Below are 17,469 nucleotides of genomic sequence, written 5' to 3'. Positions count from 1 at the left end.
GATGGTTTCTGACAGTTTGTGCAGAAATTCTTTGGTTATGCAAACTGATTGTTGCAGCAGCTGTCCGGGTGGCTGGTCTCAGATGATCTTGGAGGTGAAGATGCTGGATGTGGAGGTTCTGGGCTGGTGTGGTTACACGTGGTCTGCGGTTGTGAGGCTGGTTGGATGTACTGCCAAATTCTCTGAAACGCCTTTGGAAACTGCTTATGGTAGAGAAATGACCATTCAATTCACGGGCAACAGCTCTGGTGGACATTCCTGCAGTCAGCATGCCAATTGCACGCTCCCTTAAAACTTGCGACATCTGTGGCATTATGCTGTGTGATAAAATTGCACATTTTAGAGTGGCCTTTTATTGTGGCCAGCCTAAGGCACACCTGTGCAATAATCATGCTGTCTAATCAGCATCTTGATATGCCACACCTGTGAGGTGGATGGATTATCTCGGCAAAGGAGAAGTGCTCACTAACACAGATTTAGACAGATTTGTGAACAATATTTGAGAGAAATAGGCCTTTTGTGTACATAGAAAAAGTCTTAGCTCTTTGAGTTCAGCTCATGAAAAATGGGGGCAAAAACAAAAGTGTTGCATTTATAATTTTGTTCAGTGTATATTGTTATCGATATCTTTATAGTTATCGTCCTTGGTGTGAACAGGCCTTTAGACTAGTCTTGCTTAAACTGTTAGAGGTTTAGTAAGAGCAACCTGCTTCCTGACAGTCAGGCTTTTCTTCATATTTTTGGAGGGTTTCACTACCATCGGTTGCTGAAATGTGTGGTATTGTGTGTCTGTGTGTGCATGTAGAAGCCACATATGCAAAAATAAGTGGGGGAATTCAAATGTTAATAGATATGGTTTTTTTTGTCATGTATTACTGGCTTTATGCAGTGGTGGAAGGAAGATTCATGTTCAGGGGAGCAATATGGAATTTGTGGAATCAGTTACTGTCTTGCCCTCTAATGAAGTGCGGAAAACACAATACAACACAAGCTCAGAGGTAAGATGTGTGCTTATTATTTCTGCAGTTGCTCACAGCACTTTATCTGATACATTGAGGATAGCTATTTAAAACTTCAGAGTCTTCAAACGTCCATCACTTTACTGACCTCCAAACTGTTATAATGCCTAAACATTTCAAGCAATTGATTTGTTTTTGATTTTTTTTAATTCATTTTTAAACAAAACATTATAGAATTTTATAGATTGTCGGTTAACATGAAAATAATTGTCAACTTGTTTGGGTAAGAATTTTTATATTGACTAAAGACTTTAATTGTATTCACAGCTTACATGCACATGTCACATGTATTAGATTGATATTTTCAGTGTTTCTCTTTCTCAGGATGTGTGGTTTGAGTCCCCCCACTCTGATGGCAGTGATCAGTTTAGCTTGTTGTTGAATGTTGGGAACTCCACTGTGGACTGTGTGTATTATTTCTCCTTCAAGCCTGATCCAGAATTCACTGGATTCACCACCGTACAGGTGGCCTATGATCTACAGGTGAACATTAAGGTGAGTTTAGTGATAAAGTGAGTTTAACTTTAGTCTACAATCTGCGTTTTTGGCATGCATGAAACACACAACCTCCAAATCATCCCACACTCTCTCTTTCTCAGAAAAAGGCAGATATGTTGAATTTGAGTATGAGTGAGGTGACTGTGACGGGTCTACAGGGAGATCAGGAGTATCCGTGTGTTTTGGAGAAGATTGAGTCCAATGCCGTCATCTGTAAGATTAAAGGAGAATCAGGAGTGGACTCACTCACTGTGAGTGTAAATATTCATGTCTTTATGCAAATTGTCTTAATTCATTATTGTAAATTAGGAATGACCTTTATATATCTTACATACAAAATCTTCCTTCTTTTGCTATAATTTTCAGATAAAAATTGGTTTTTTTTCTAAAAACCTTGAGTCTCAAAGTGGTATAATATATTTACCCATCTTTGCCGCATTGATTCTGCTTATAATTCTGGGTGCTGTTGGTAAGTGATTTCAGATTTACGTCACATATTTTCAGTCCTGCAGGTACTAATGTATGTGTTTGCTCATCTGTCTAGTTGGAGTCATTGTTCACCGTAAGAGCCAGAGACAAATGAATGAGAGAATGAACAAGCAACTGGAAATGCTGGAAAGCAACATCAGAAGGGATATACGCCAAGGTTGGTCATCTTTGAAATGCTGGTCTTTGCACCACTGTAGCTCATACTGAAGGTTAGTGTTATAAACACACAGCTAACCCTAATTATTCAACTTTGGTGCATAACTCCTCCTGCACATTTGTGCAAAGGACACAGAAGATGCCTCAAATCATGCAATTATTACTTTCCTAAGCAATATGCATGGCAGTCAATAAAACATTAAAAAAATCACATAGACTTCACTGAAAAAAAACCACAAGCAATATTGGGGTCCAGAATATCAGAAATGTCATGCTTTTTATTTTTTGTGCTGGTGAATAACTACATAACTTCCACAAAAAGTGTCCCACACCGCTCCAGGGGGTGAATAAAGGCATCCTGAAGTGAATCAATGCGTTTTTGTAAAAAATATCCATATTTAAAGGGGTCATATGATGCGATTTCAATTTTTCCTTTCTCTTTGGAGTGTTACAAGCTCTTGGTGCATAAAGAAGATCTGTAAAGTTGCAAAGACTAAAGTCTCAAATCCGAATAGATATTCTTCATAAAAGTTAAGAGTCAGCCACGCCTACCTAAAACGGCTCGTTCTAACACGCCCCCACATGTCTACGTCACGATGTGGGAAGATTTGCATAACGCCGCCCAAATGCTCACGTAAAGAGAGACGGCGTAACTTTTATTCTCGCTGTAGTATTGTTGCCGCCGCTGCCATGTCGTGAAGGCGCTGTGTGTTTCGTTGTGAAAGCGAAACTACATTTTTTGGCCTTCCAAAACAGGACGATATCCGCTTTGTCATGCCTAGAGCTGATCCGTGCTGAGGGAATACATCAACTTCGCTCTGTGGATTGCCGGATCGGCTTTCACCATGGACGAAGTGGAGTCCAGCCCGGGGTCGTCACATGTGGTTGCCGCAAGCCCGCCGGCCGCTCCTTCGTCGAATCCCCGGCCTCCCCTCACTCTAGGCCTGTGTTTCATTGTGAAAGCGAAACTACTTTGTTTGTAATTATGTCCCCACTGGATGCAACAAATGCCTCGTTTATAATGGGTTTTAATGTTTTTGTCTCGTCACACCGGGACATGGCATCACAGTATGGTAAGGGCGTAACATTTCCGTCACACGCTTGAGGTATTCGACCAATCACAACGCACTGGATAGCTGGCCAATCAGAGCACACCTCGCTTTTCAGACCGATGAGCTTTGTAAAAATCGACACGTTTCAGAAAGATGGGGCATAGAGGAGAAACAATAATGTACAGTATGTGGAAAATAATGTGTTTTTTGAACCTTAAACTGCATAAACACATTTCATTACACCAAATACACAAAATGATGTTCTTTTTAGCAACATCATATGACCCCTTTAAAGCTTTATAAACCATAATCTCTAGCTTCCGCTAACTGTTATACGTGCGAACTATCCCTTTAAATGCTTATATTGCTGACATACTTCTTAGAACTGTTTCATGTCTAGTTGTCTGTGATTACATTATGCATTTATGTTTGTTTGTTTGTTTGTTTGTTTTGACAGGCTTTGTTGACTTGCAAACAGAAAAATCTGATTTAATCGATAATGTTGGAGCCATACCTTTCTTGGACTACAAGCACTTTGCCTCAAAAATCTTCTTTCCTGAGGTTCAATATTTTTATCTTTCTGAAATTCCTTTTTTTCTTACTATATGTGTTTGTTTGTTTAATATATATTTTCTCTAGGCTGGCCCTCTGGCACCAGTCATGATCAGAGACATTGGGCAGGTAAGATGATGCAGTGTCTTTTGTAGTATATGAAATATAAATGTATGACACTGTATAAAACTAAATGTTTTATCTCTGTCATTTTTGTTGTGGTCAGGACTCTGAGCAGACAACTGTTGATGAGAAATGTCAGGCTTTTGCTGTACTGATCAGAGATAAGCAGTTTCTCAGCTGTTTTGTGCATGCATTAGAAGAACAGAAAAACTTCAGCATAAAAGACAAGTGAGTCGACAACATTTAAATGTATGCATTTAGCAGACACTTTTAACCAAAGCAACTTTCAAAAGAGAAAGAAGACGCTTTGATGCTTTGAACATATTTTCACCTCTGTTTAAAGATGATTTGATAAACCTGGTCACAGGACCTCGTGGTTATTTTGAGGCTTTGACTTGATGCCTGTTACTTAGAAGCATAAACAGATAATGCTTTGTGTTTTTTTAGAATAGCACATCTTCCTCAAAAGTGTCCAAGTGTCTACCTTTAAAATGACCACCACCCTGAAACACAGATATGTGTTTGATAATGTGCTTAATAGGGTTAGTTTTAAAGTTTTCAAAGCACTTGATTGGCTTGATGGTGTTTGATCGAATCTCCTTGCAAGAATAATGCATCCAGTCTCTAAATTAGATCCTGTTAGAAGATATCCATTTAGTTTGGTATCCAACACAAGTCAGGAGAGTTTTGCCTGATACCCAAAATCAGCAACACTGCATTTAGTCAAATAACCAAAACCTTTTAAACTAAAAGTCTTCTATCCATCTGAGAGGATGCCTGAGGACCAGGAAGCAGGAGATGACGTTATGATGCTAAAAAAAAGCACAGGGTTTTTTGAGTAATCTTAGTTGTGGATATTTCAACGCTCAGACTTTGTTTGACCAGCGCAAATCCAACTGTTATATCAAATTGCTTCAGAACAACATCTCAAAAAAACCTTGAAATGGAGACATTCCCTCTTATCTCTTATTCATGAAGACAAATATTCCATGAAACCCCACAATCATTTAGATTAAAGATTAAACAACAATAGCTAGCATTGCACAATAATAAGTAATATTAAAAAATTATAAAAATGTCATAAATGAAAAACATATTAAATGGTATAGATAATAAATTGCTAAATAATATATACGATTAAATGAAGAAAATAAAACACAAAAAGGTTGTTTCAGTTTCAGAATACTTTACTGGCTTGATGGTTTTTCAAAGCATCAATATTCAAAAATAAACATAATAATGCAAGAAAATGCAACATACTGTACGTATTGTACAAAATGAATGAATGAATGAAGAAAATGAAGCTACAGTACACACAAGCTGTGGTTGGTTTCTGATTGGATTTTAAATATAAATTTGTGAGACAAGTGCGTACTATAACAACAAGTAACACTCAGTGTCTGACCCTTTATCTACTCATCTTTCTTCTGTTCTTTATACCTTGTGTATTTGTTCCTCTCTTTCTGTTCCTCTCTCTCTCAGATGTACAGTGGCTTCTCTGTTGACTCTGGCCCTCCATGGAGACCTGCTTTATCTCACAGAGGTAATGGAGGACCTTCTGCAGAGTCTGATGGACCAGTCCAGCAATGCAAATCCCAAACTTCTCCTGCGCCGCACAGAGTCCATAGTGGAGAAGCTTCTTACCAACTGGATGTCCATCTGTCTGTACGGCTTCCTCAGGGTCCGTCCGAGCATCCACTGTATCGTGGAATTATAAAGCACATATTCTCTTTAACTACCTGTGTGTGCTCACATGTTTATGGACAAAATTGTGTGTTTCCTCCATAGGAATCAGTAGGACAGCCTCTCTTCCTGTTGGTGTCAGCTCTGACTCAGCAAATCTCTAAAGGGCCGGTGGATTCGGTGACAGAGAAAGCTCTGTACACTCTTAGCGAGGACTGGCTTCTCTGCCAAGCCCAGGACTTTGAGGCCTTGGTCAGTATTTCCTCTTTTACTGTCTCTGTCTTTTATGCAAATGAGGAAGTGTTTGCAAAAATGAGGAGTTATGGAAAGTACTAACTTTAGAAACACCTTTCTGAAATTTGCAAGCCACATTCACATTTTAATAATTCCCCATTTTAATCCAAAACTCTAAATTTTTCCCTTCCTGCACTCAAAACTACTGAAAAAGTTTGGTTAAAAGGTCAGTGTGATTTATATGCTTATGCTCCTCAAGGCTGAATTTATTTAATCCAAAACACAGTAAAACAGTAATTTTGTAAAATGTTATTAACATTTAAAATAACTGATTTCTATTTTAATGTTTTTTAAAATGTAATTTATTCCTTTGATTATGTTTCTTAATATGTTTGTGGAAACAGTGACACATTTGTGGAAATCATGATGCAGAAGTCTTTGATTAACGGAAGGCTCAAAAGAGCAGAAGTTTCTTGTTAACTGTGTACATTTTAAACCTCTTACATTAAATCCTCATAAGCTTCTGCTTTTTCTGTTGCTGTCATGTCCATCCTTAAACCACAGAAGGCATCCTGTAACTTCCTTTCCCTCGTTGCACAACGTTTCTTGCACAAGAAACATAATTTTCTTACATGTGTATATGTTCTTTACTAATTGTTTAAGGCATAGTTCACCCAAAAATACAAAAATCGGTTATCATTTACTTGCCCTCAAGTTGTTACAAACATGTATGAATGCTTTCTTCTGTGGAACATTAAAGAAGATATTTTGAAGAATGTGGGTAACCAAAAGGTTGCTGGTCCCCATTGACTTCCATAGTATGGAAATAATACTGTCTATTTGGACCAGAAACTGTTTGGTTACTCACATTTTTCAAAATATCTTCTTTCTGTTCAGCAGAAGAAAGAAATTCATACAGGTTTGGAACAACTTGAGGGTGAGCAAATGATGACAGAATTTTAATTTTTGGGTGAGCTATCCCTTTAATGTTGGGCCATAGAGATTTTTATTTATCATTTTTTTTTGTTTCCCGTCATGTTCTGTTCTTGATTCTTTTCTGACCTGCAGTTCTCACATTGAGTGTGGTTGGACGGTTGGTCTCAGGCAGTTTTTGATAGTTGATAGTTTGTGGACAGAATCGTGTGACCAGTCCATCTTCCCCCCAAAATTACCAGCAGTCTCACATTTAGACTGGTGTGGCCGTTGTGCTTCTGCATTTTGCGTTCTGCAGAGGATATCAGTTTTGCACAAGCCTTCCTCTCACAAAACTGGACTGTACCTGTATTACCAAGCGAGTAAATGCCATTTCTCCAAAGGAAGGTATTTGCGTCACAGAAGATGGTCTAACTCATAGTTCAAAATTGCTTTACAGGAAGTGACAGTGGAAAAAAAGAAGTCTTTAAACTGCATAGTCGTATGCAATAGTGCATTTATTTTGTTCTAAAAAACTGCCGTTCTATGTAATTTATTTTAAGTCGATACAGCATTTTTAGAAATCTGACTCAATGTTTTAAAAAAAAGTTTTGATCTACCTGACCTAAATAACAGTCACACTTTATTTTAAGGTCCAATGCTCGCTATTAACAAACAATTAACTACAACTTTTGCCTCAAAAAATTCCTAATTTGCTGCTTATTAATAGTTTGTTAGGTAGTTGTTAAGTTTAGGTATTGGATAGGATTAGGGATATGGTCATGCAGAATATATGCTTTATAAGTACTAATAAACAGCCAATATGTTAATGATAAGCAAGCTAATAAGCAACTAGTTAATAGTGATAATTGGTCCCTACACTACAATGTTACCAAAATAACACATCCCCCTCTAAAATAAGCCAATATGATGTGAAAGATCCTTAAAAATTAGAAAAATTGTCTATATATAAGGTTTTCTTTTACTAAAGTTTATTAAATATTGTCTGTATAAACAGCTCCAGTGATTTGAAACACATTAAAAGCAGAATATGATTCCTTCTTTAGTACTTCTTTAGTCATTAAATTGTTTGCTTTATGTTTTCGCCCCCTGTAGAAACTGAAGGTGGTGTTTGCTGTGGGGACTGGAGGAGAGGTCAGTGAACCCTTAGAGGTCAACGCACTGACATGTGACACAATACAACAGGTCAAGGAGAAAATCTTACAGACCTTTCAGCGCAAATTTGGATTCCCCTTCCAGCAGATCAGGGATATAGAAATCGGTTAGTGGACTCCCTGTTTCTCACTCTCTCACAGTTGATGATCATAATATTTCATAGAACTTCCTTATAGAGCATGTTGGTCTGTTGGTAACACACAGTTTCAGGTTGCCAGTTGCAATATCTGCCGACCTAATTCCTCTTTGTATTCTCTGTTTTTTGTTGTGCACTCACAGAATATGAAAAGGAAGGAAAGTTTGTCATGCTACAGGAAGTCGATGAAACCTCAGAGATTCGGGGACATGTTACCATGTTGAACACTCTAAAACATTATCAGGTGAGCGCAGGAGAACATAAAACAGTGTAAACATAATTTTTGAGAAGTGGAGTATATTCTAAGCAAACAGACAGCTGATATAACAAAAATCCCATGTGGGCCATATATAGAGACCAGAATATGGTAAAGGCTTTGGGTTGGGCACTTTTGGCTTAAAGTCCGTTCACTCCAAGAATGACAACTGTAAAGACAGCTGCATTTAATAAACATTCTGCAGTCGTTTGCTGCTTTAAAAGTTCTTTATAGCAAGATGGATTCTGATTGGCTAATAATTAATCAACTTGAAAAAGTTGTTCTGAAAGTGATTCCAATGATATTGTTCCTCTGTGTTGTTATCGTTATAGTTGTGACATGGAATCCAGTACTCTCACTGATTACTAAAAATCTGTAGGTATCATTATCGTTGTAGTTATTGTCCTTAGTGCGAATTGGCCTTAAAGCTATTAAAGTCCCCATGAAATCAAAACTGACGTTTTTTGGCTTTTAGTATGAATATGTTAGCCTCAAGTTTATGTATAAGCTATTGACAAAATTCACATTTAGAAGATATAAGCATTCAAAACTTGCAGTCTCTCACTTCCGCCAATATGGATCAATGATTTTGATGACGTCACTCTGCACTTCAGCTTCTCATCAGATTTTCTGTCCAATCAAATGCTCTCTAGAATCTGAAGCGTCCCGCCCCCTACACTATAAATAAACGCTGAAGCTGCTGCTGAAAATCGGTCACTTGTTCACAGAATTACTGTTTGGTGAATGGCACATAGTGCACTGTATAGGGGATAGGGAACGATTCAGACAGTGTAAATATGTTTTCCACTGGGGTGAATGAAGTCTGGACAGACCCATTTGAATTCTACACAAAATGCTATGTTTTAAAGTGACATGGATGAGATTAGGAGGAGAAACTCAGATAAACTTGGTGTTAGAAACAGCACTGATGAGTAGAAGAGACAACACAGGTGCCACGCACCAACATAAATTACATAATTTTCAAATTACACATCCAGAGGCATGATTAGGATCACTGTTTACTTTATTAACAGTTTCATATTGAATCGAATCTAATAGACTGTGGCTGTCAAATGTGGCTTTACCAACCTTAACCAACGACTCTGGCCAAACTGATATAAATGAAATGCTATTGGCTATTTAAAAAGGGGTGGGGCTGCTCGATATGTTTCGCCCTGTCTTTCTGTTTCAGCTGAAATTACATCAAAACATTTGATATCGCTGTGCGTTTCAAGGCACTTTAGTGGACCTTTAAGAAACCACCCAAAACACCCCAGCAGCCGCAGAGCAACACCTTAAAAACACTGACATGGGAAAGGACCACTCACATTTTCTTGAGAAAATGTAAAAAAAAAAATAGTTCATATCACTATAAAATGAATGTGTGAATACATAATTTGTATTCACAGTCCTGTGTGAATACAAATTTGACAGATGAAAGACCACAAAAGAAGTTTATTTGACTTGTCTTGCACAGTATTTTTTTGTTCTCCGGGGTGGCTGTTGGCATTATTCGAGGTATTTGAGAATGACCTTTCACTTGCAAAGCTTGTATCACAAGGCCAAATAAACCCAGATTATGCTAAACTATTGTGCAAACTCGTACCACATCCATAGACTACTGCAGCACAGTAGTTCTTTTCTCAACTTTTTCAGAGTTTGTGTTTTTAAAGATGTTTTTCCATCCAGGTTGGAGATGAAGCATGCATTAAAGTTATCACAACAAAAGTACATGCACCATTGAGATCTCAGAGCAGTGTAAAGGGTGAGTCATCATTCCTCCCATCAACCACCATGTCAACTGAAACAATGCCATGCCCAATATCACAATCAATCCATTTTGGGTGGTTTATTTCGCTGTTGCATTTGTAATTCAAATAGGTTTGCAATGCATTCTGAGTGTTATTATCACTCTTGAACTATTACTTTTAAAAGTCTGTTGAATTTGTCAATCTGAACTGGAGCTATTAACAAAGAGTCCAAATTCTCAGGCAACAGTGAAGCACAATTATGAAATTTGTTCTTGTGTAAAGGAAGTGGTGGTATCAGTTGTATTTGTGTCTATATACCAGGTGCTATTTCTGTTGGTGAAGTCTCTTTTCCTGTACACATACCACAGACAGTTTCTGATAACCTTTTATAACTTTCATGAACTTATTGATAAACATTTTATTTTACTTAACAGGACAGTAATTGTTGTACATTCGATTAGCATTTATTAATGATGATCAGTGATCTGTTCATGGTGTAATAATGCTGTTTAATATCAGTCAAGGTCCAAGATTTTGAAATGCGTGTATGAACATGCATTGTTCACATCCAGTTATGTTTGCGTGTTTATGGTATCTTTTGGAGCGCATCTGCATTGTGCAAATTTGGGTTCTGACATGTGGCCATTTTAAGTTCCAACTCAAACCCACTGTAACCCCACTAGAGATTTTAGTACTGTAACACATCCTCTCTTCAGTGTAAAGCACAATAATACATGACTGTTGGGCCAGTATCAGCTTGACATAGCTTATTTATTTACTCATCATTATGGTATTTTGTTTCACAGATGATGAGAACTTCGCTGTCAAGTACTTCCATCTGGTGAGTTGGCTTGTATACTTCTGCACAATGTTTGTTTTGGAGTGTCCTTCTCGTTGCACTGACACGCCTAATGATCTGTCAGGTAATGACTGTGTTGTGTTTTCCTCCATGGGTTATTGTTGAGAGTCCATGTGTTATATCTAGTTGCTATTGCATTGAGACTGCAGTGAAGATAGTGTGGGTGTCTTATACTTTCGGTTTTGCCAGCGTCTTCCTGTTTAAATAAGAGGAAGTGTTTTTAAGTAAATCGAAACATAAGAAACTTTGTATTGTTTATATTGTTCAAAGATAGCATTTTGCCTCTTCTAATAATGAGACATAATAGCTTAAACATTTATATGAGAAACACTGTCAGTATATATAAGTTGTATATATACATTGTTGTAAAATAACTTTACTACAGTAAAAATGAAAGACCATTTCAAATAAACATAGTAACATGGACTTTTCGATTGGTCTAGGTTGATCCAGATATTGACACAGACCTGAGCAAACATCCAGAGAAAAAAGCACTAAAATTCAAAGAGATGTACCTCACCAAGCTGCTCTCCACCAAGGTGAGAATAATTGACACATAGAAGCATTTTATTATATATTGTATGTATGTAGATGGAGTCAGACAGGTATATATATATATATATATATATAGAGAGAGAGAGAGAGAGAGAGAGAGAGAGAGGGACAGATAGACAGACAGATAGAAAAAACAGACAGACAGACAGATAGATAGAAAAATCGGACAGACAGACAGACAGACAGACAGACAGATAGATAGATAGATAGATAGATAGATAGATAGATAGATAGATAGATAGATAGATAGATAGATAGAATAAATGGACAGACAGACAGACAGACAGACAGATAGATAGATAGATAGATAGATAGATAGATAGATAGATAGATAGATAGATAGATAGAAAAAACGGACAGACAGACAGACAGACAGACAGACAGAGAGATAGAGAGATAGATAGATAGATAGATAGATAGATAGATAGATAGATAGAAAAAACGGACAGACAGAGAGTGTATATATATATATATATATATATATATATATATATATATATATATGCACAATATATATATGAAATATGTGCTCATTGTGTCCACCAGGTGGCAGTCCATTCTTTTGTGGAGAATCTGTTTAGAAGTATCTGGGGATTGCCTAACAGCAAGGCCCCATTGGCTGTCAAGTACTTTTTCGACTTCCTGGATGCACAAGCAGAGAGAAAAAAAATCTCAGATCCAGATGTTCTTCACATCTGGAAAACAAACAGGTGCTGATAACACACATTCATTGCGTTGCTCCACCAGCAGTTGCGCTGACTGCTAACTATCAAATGCCTCACAAGATTTATTGACGTTTATATGTTCACACACAACTAAAATGGATTGTCAAACCTCCCCATCAGCCTTCCACTTCGTTTCTGGGTGAACATCCTGAAGAACCCTGACTTTGTGTTCAGTGACCTGGAGAAGACGCCTCACCTGGACGGCTGTCTGTCCGTCATCGCTCAGGCCTTTATGGACTCCTTCTCCCTAGCTGAGCAACACCTGGACAAGGTAACCACTGAAACCTAACATGGAAAACTGTGAATATCACAGACATTATTGACTCTCTTTTTCTCCTACAGCATTCACCAACCAATAAGCTACTCTACGCCAAAGACATCCCTCAGTACAAACAGGAAGTGAAGTCGTACTACAAGTTAGTAAAGGACCAGACTTCTATTAGCAGCCAAGAGTTTAAAATATTTCTTCAAGAGGAGTCAAAGGTACAATTTGTCAGACACTACGTAGAGATTAAATGAAGAGTCTTGATAGGAAGATGGCTGTAATGCAAAATGCCTTAATGTTAATTCGCCTTCTTCATCAGAAACATCAAAATGAGTTCAATGAATCTGCGGCTCTGCGTGAACTCTGCAAATACATGCTCCTCTACTTCAGTGAGGTACGAATCCTGTGTTATCATTGTTCATGTACTCTTTTGTGCATTCGTGGCAGTTTCACAGAACATTTTCACAGGATTTTCAGGCACATTGAAGCCACCGAAATTCTTTAAAGGAAACCTATTTTGCCACTTTAAAGAAATGTAACAGCACTTTCACATCCTGTTTTAGTTGGGGATGTTCAAAACCTGTTTTGAAAGGAGATTTGATACTGTATATTCCCCTAGAAAACATCTGAAACTTGGGTGGTCAGGAATGATAAAGTATTCAGATTTAGCAAAGTAATTATACAACAGCATAACTTCTTCTTTTTAATACTCGGCCTCTACAGGTTTCTCAGAAGCTGGAACAGACAGATGCCCCCGCTAGGCTGAAAGAGGACATGCAAAATGTGAAGGAGCTTTTTGAAAGCATGAAACGAAGTGGTTGGTGTTGAAATTCCTGGTCTTGTTATTCAAAAGGGTATTCACACTGCATTTGGATTATTTTAAGCTGGTCATTAAACTAGACACATCTCCCTCATAATAACTGTCATAATCATCAGCCATATATTAGAGAAGATTCACTTCTGTTTGTTGGATACTGTAGAGACCAAGTGAATGTAATGTATATTGATGAATTTTCGAGTTTGAGAGGCGCTCATTGTTGAGCTTATATTGGACTAACACTGAGCTGCCTATACAGTGCATCTCAAACCCATGACTTTGCTATGCACTGCAATGCAAAACTTGATTCATATGGTTTAATTTGATTTCTAATCATATATTATTTTACTACAGTTTCCCTGTAATGCATTAATCTGCCAGGCCAAGCATTGTATGTTTCTCCTTTTTGAAATCTTTTGAAAATGGACTAAATGAATTATTTTTGTAATTTGCATAGTTATTCAACTGTCCTCGTCTGCACTATACTAATATAATGTGTCTAGTTTTATGTAAAGAGGAGTCTGTGTTACTAACACTTAGTAACACAAACTCCTCTTCACATAAAACTAGACACATTATATTAGTATATAATGTATTAGTTCCTTTGTCGCCCTCTATTGGTTATGATAGTTATTACTTATAATATGATAGCTTGCATTAAACGATTTCTAGACCAGTTAGAGACAGTAAGGCCTTTTTTTTAGGACTGTAAAGATGTATTAATTAATGACATTATCCATAAGGACTAACATTCAGAACGATATAACCAAACAAAAAATGATGGGTGAAATTGCCAGTATATTTTTAAATGTTAAGGGAAATAATTGAAGGTATTTAGAAAGAGTATAATTTTTATCATATATATTTTTTTTATGGTGCGTTTTGCCTTTTTCTTTCTTTTTCTTTTCTTTCTTTTTTTTATCTAATATATCACTTCTGTTATATCGACGGATGTTAGGTTTACCATTTGCCACATTGTGAATATGGCATTTTGAATCAATAATAAATAGATGAATTATAATTGTATTTTGATCAGTGGTTGTTCAATTTCTAATGTATAGAAAAATAGAACTGAACAAAAAATTATATAAAAAATGTAAGACACTGCCTTTTTGTTGTTGTTGTTGTTGTTGTTATTTTCTGTTTCAAACCATAAAAATGGCTAAAATTATATTTATTACAGTAATATGAAACATATCCAATAACATATCTAAGATAACAAATAAACAGCAATTTGCAAAGGACATTCCATAATAATAATAATAATAATAATTTATTTGTATTTAATCAATTATATTTGATTTTATGGATAATTTTATAAACATAATATACATTATGATTATTATGCTCAAAGCAATATAAAATAATAAATCTTTTTTAATTAATATGTATATTATTTTTCTATAACAATCTTATACAGTCTATGATAACCGATAAGACATGGCGTGACGTAAAGTTCAAGGCAGATTCTTATTGGCTGAACGGATTTGGGCGAGCCTCATTTTCGTGGGGTGCTTGTGCGCATGCGCGTTCGTCCACCGACGCGTCACTGCGCATTCAACATGGACCCGACGGAGAAGCGGTAGCGACGGTCGCCTCTACGAGTTATGTTCATATTCGCCCATTACGACGCTTCATTATTCAGAAGAAAACACTCCGGTTGACCGGAGGAAACCTAAAATGTACAGCTCCCAAAATCTGCCGCCCGTCCTTGGATAAGTGATTGATGAGATACCGGTCATGGCTGGATTGATCAAGAAACAGATCCTGAAACATCTCTCCAGGTCAGAGCTTATCCCTACTGACACTTGTACGGGCTTTGCATTTCGATGCTTGCTAACACGAATCGTGCTTTAAAGGCTGAGATGAGTCCTGCTGATGTGGCTGTGCTGGATGACACATGCTGATGGGTCATAACTGGGGTTTGACAGCTTGCCAGACAAAATGCTGTTGCACTGGGTTGATGTCAGAACACGCTTTGGGTGTCATGTCTCCAGCCAAACGAGTCTGTCTGCTCTCATCTTAATGTTGTTTCCTGTGGGTCAGTGTGATGGAGAGCGTGCTGTATGGCTTGGAATCTTTTTTTTAAGATTTCCTCTGCTTTGGAAACCACCCCTCATCCCATTCAGTCCTGATAGATCCTTGGTAAGGTCTAAGTGGATTCATGACATTGCATGACTGCCTGGCCCCATTTCTAGCCCTGTGGTGTATCTGGTTGACACTTAAGGGTCAGCTAATCATCAAATAATAGTATAGTAGAATGCCAAGTAAAACAATAATTTATACAAATATTTACGTTTATGGGATATAAATGTAAGGGTTAAGAGTCTAAATTTGAAAAACCCATTTTGATAGATCGGCATGGAAAAAAAAAATGCATGTTTTAGATCTTATTGTAAATTATTCATCCGTGCGTAATTTTAAAATTAAAATGTCATAACCAGATCTCCTGGATGAAAACATCAGACTACTCTCTGGTGACGTATGCAGGACTTCTCCAATCATTTACTCTGCTTAAACATCACCCCTGCAAGCTCACATTCATCTGCCTCCAAGACTTGGATGTACATCAAAATACTGAAGAAAAAATCTGTCGCTATTTAAGATTCATTACAACTTTAAATCATATTATTGGGTGGGTGACGTGCCACCTAATGTGTCTATGGTGATTTTAGTTGTGATGTAACCCGTCACCAGGCCTAGATGGACAGAATTTGACTTTTTTTGTGTGCTCATTTTAGATTTATTTGGGATAGATTGGATTTAAACATGGTAAAAAGAAATTAGATGTCTGAATAATCAAGTTGGCCAAAGTATTTAAAGATGAAAATCAACCATTCGATAAATATTTTCTCATTGACACCACCATGTCGTTCCAAATTTGTGTGGCTTTCGTTCTTTTGTGGAGCACAAAAGAAGATGCTTTGAAAAACGTTGACTTCTAAATCAACACTGGACCTCCTTTAATACACAAAACATGGATGTGCAGGAGATACGTAGAACTTTATGAATGGCAAGCATTCCAGTTCTGTTGAAATCTGAAAGGCCAGGTCACACCACGAATGATAACTATAAAGTTATTAACATCCACAGCAATGCGTGGTAACTTTCTGTTTATTCTAAGCGCACTGCAGTTTTGTTGTCTGCTGCTTTAGCCCGTCAAATTTGGATAGATTATGATTGGTTGTAAATGGTTCATTCATCTGTTAAAAAAAAAATTCTTAAGGCAATTCTAACAATATCGCTCTTTGGTGTCATTATCGTTATATATTTGGGGTTTGGACTTTCGGCCCTGTAGACGGAGGAGGACCCTCCGTTTGAGCAGGTTGTAGGAGTCACGTCAGTTCATTTCTGATCAGTTTGTTGTGGAAACTTGAATTAAAACTGAGTGGATTGTAAGGACAAGGCCTGAGTTCAACACAAATAAGGTTTTGCCTTTGTGGCCGAGTGCACATTGTGTCAAATGGTTTTCACTATTGTGTGCCATTGTTGTGTCAGTTCTTGAGACCAACCTACCTGCATTATTTATTCCCGCAGTGAGCGCATCCAGATGAAATACTACACCTGTTCATTCAAAATGACAAAAGAGGCCATTTGGTAAAATGGTGAAGTGTGATCTCATGGTGTTCCTCGTTTGATAAGCAATAGCTCAGGTCCAAGATGTCGACTGGTCAGCGTGATAAATTAAAGATGGTGTGGGATGGCGTCTCATAAGGGTCATAACTTTAGACTGTGCCCTTCAAATTGGTGTCGGATGCGCGCACTACATTTTCTGGAGGAATAGTGGCGCTCAAGGGCTCCTAAAAATGGATAGTGTACTTTATGGACCTTGTCTTATTGTTTATGACGTTGTGTTTAATTCATTTACCACTGAGGGACTTTCACCCAGACTTTGACCTACACAAAACAAGTTTTCCTCTTGCGGCAGCGATTTTTCAGTCTGTAATAGTCTCATATTTATTGTTATAGCTTATCAAACATTTTGGGAACGTTCCAGTCTCCTGATACAAAGTGGACTTCAGAGGGTATGCGGCCATCTTGTGTTAGATTCCAAACCTTAGAGATTGCAAAATAGCATGGGGAATGAGTCAACATATCAATTCACAGGAAGTCGAAGGGGAGATTTAAACACCAGTTATTGTGCACTACCTTAGTGCTACACACAAAGTTTGGTTTAAATTAAAGCAGTGAAACTGTGTTGGATATAGTGT

General features: G+C 37.4%; 2 protein-coding genes across 4 annotated transcripts in view; both read left to right on the top strand.

Annotated features, from left to right (window-relative positions):
• LOC107589213 (plexin-C1) overlaps nucleotides 1–14,109 on the top strand; it is a 23,336-nt gene extending 9,227 nt beyond the window's left edge. Inside the window, exons 12-31 of the mRNA XM_016277617.1 lie at nucleotides 890–998; nucleotides 1,344–1,514; nucleotides 1,619–1,768; nucleotides 1,884–1,986; nucleotides 2,062–2,163; nucleotides 3,672–3,775; nucleotides 3,854–3,895; nucleotides 3,993–4,117; nucleotides 5,372–5,570; nucleotides 5,678–5,824; nucleotides 7,835–8,000; nucleotides 8,174–8,274; nucleotides 9,976–10,051; nucleotides 10,844–10,878; nucleotides 11,340–11,435; nucleotides 11,998–12,161; nucleotides 12,297–12,447; nucleotides 12,519–12,659; nucleotides 12,761–12,835; nucleotides 13,165–14,109. Coding sequence (XP_016133103.1) covers nucleotides 890–998; nucleotides 1,344–1,514; nucleotides 1,619–1,768; nucleotides 1,884–1,986; nucleotides 2,062–2,163; nucleotides 3,672–3,775; nucleotides 3,854–3,895; nucleotides 3,993–4,117; nucleotides 5,372–5,570; nucleotides 5,678–5,824; nucleotides 7,835–8,000; nucleotides 8,174–8,274; nucleotides 9,976–10,051; nucleotides 10,844–10,878; nucleotides 11,340–11,435; nucleotides 11,998–12,161; nucleotides 12,297–12,447; nucleotides 12,519–12,659; nucleotides 12,761–12,835; nucleotides 13,165–13,269 — 2,362 coding nt within the window. The 3' untranslated portion in view covers nucleotides 13,270–14,109. The remainder of the gene's footprint in view (nucleotides 1–889; nucleotides 999–1,343; nucleotides 1,515–1,618; nucleotides 1,769–1,883; nucleotides 1,987–2,061; nucleotides 2,164–3,671; nucleotides 3,776–3,853; nucleotides 3,896–3,992; nucleotides 4,118–5,371; nucleotides 5,571–5,677; nucleotides 5,825–7,834; nucleotides 8,001–8,173; nucleotides 8,275–9,975; nucleotides 10,052–10,843; nucleotides 10,879–11,339; nucleotides 11,436–11,997; nucleotides 12,162–12,296; nucleotides 12,448–12,518; nucleotides 12,660–12,760; nucleotides 12,836–13,164) is intronic.
• Nucleotides 14,110–14,787: 678 nt separating this feature from the next.
• Nucleotides 14,788–17,469, top strand: part of LOC107589017 (UHRF1-binding protein 1-like) — a 34,766-nt gene continuing 32,084 nt past the window's right edge. For all 3 annotated transcript variants that reach the window (XM_016277430.1, XM_016277351.1, XM_016277505.1), the window contains exon 1: nucleotides 14,788–15,042. In XM_016277430.1, the coding sequence (XP_016132916.1) occupies nucleotides 14,999–15,042 (44 nt within the window). In that variant the 5' untranslated portion in view covers nucleotides 14,788–14,998. The remainder of the gene's footprint in view (nucleotides 15,043–17,469) is intronic.

Source organism: Sinocyclocheilus grahami, unplaced genomic scaffold, assembly GCF_001515645.1.
Source record: "Sinocyclocheilus grahami isolate Dianchi unplaced genomic scaffold, SAMN03320097.WGS_v1.1 scaffold1.1, whole genome shotgun sequence".
Taxonomy (NCBI): Eukaryota; Metazoa; Chordata; class Actinopteri; order Cypriniformes; family Cyprinidae; genus Sinocyclocheilus; species Sinocyclocheilus grahami.
This window is presented reverse-complemented; position numbering and strand designations above follow the sequence as displayed.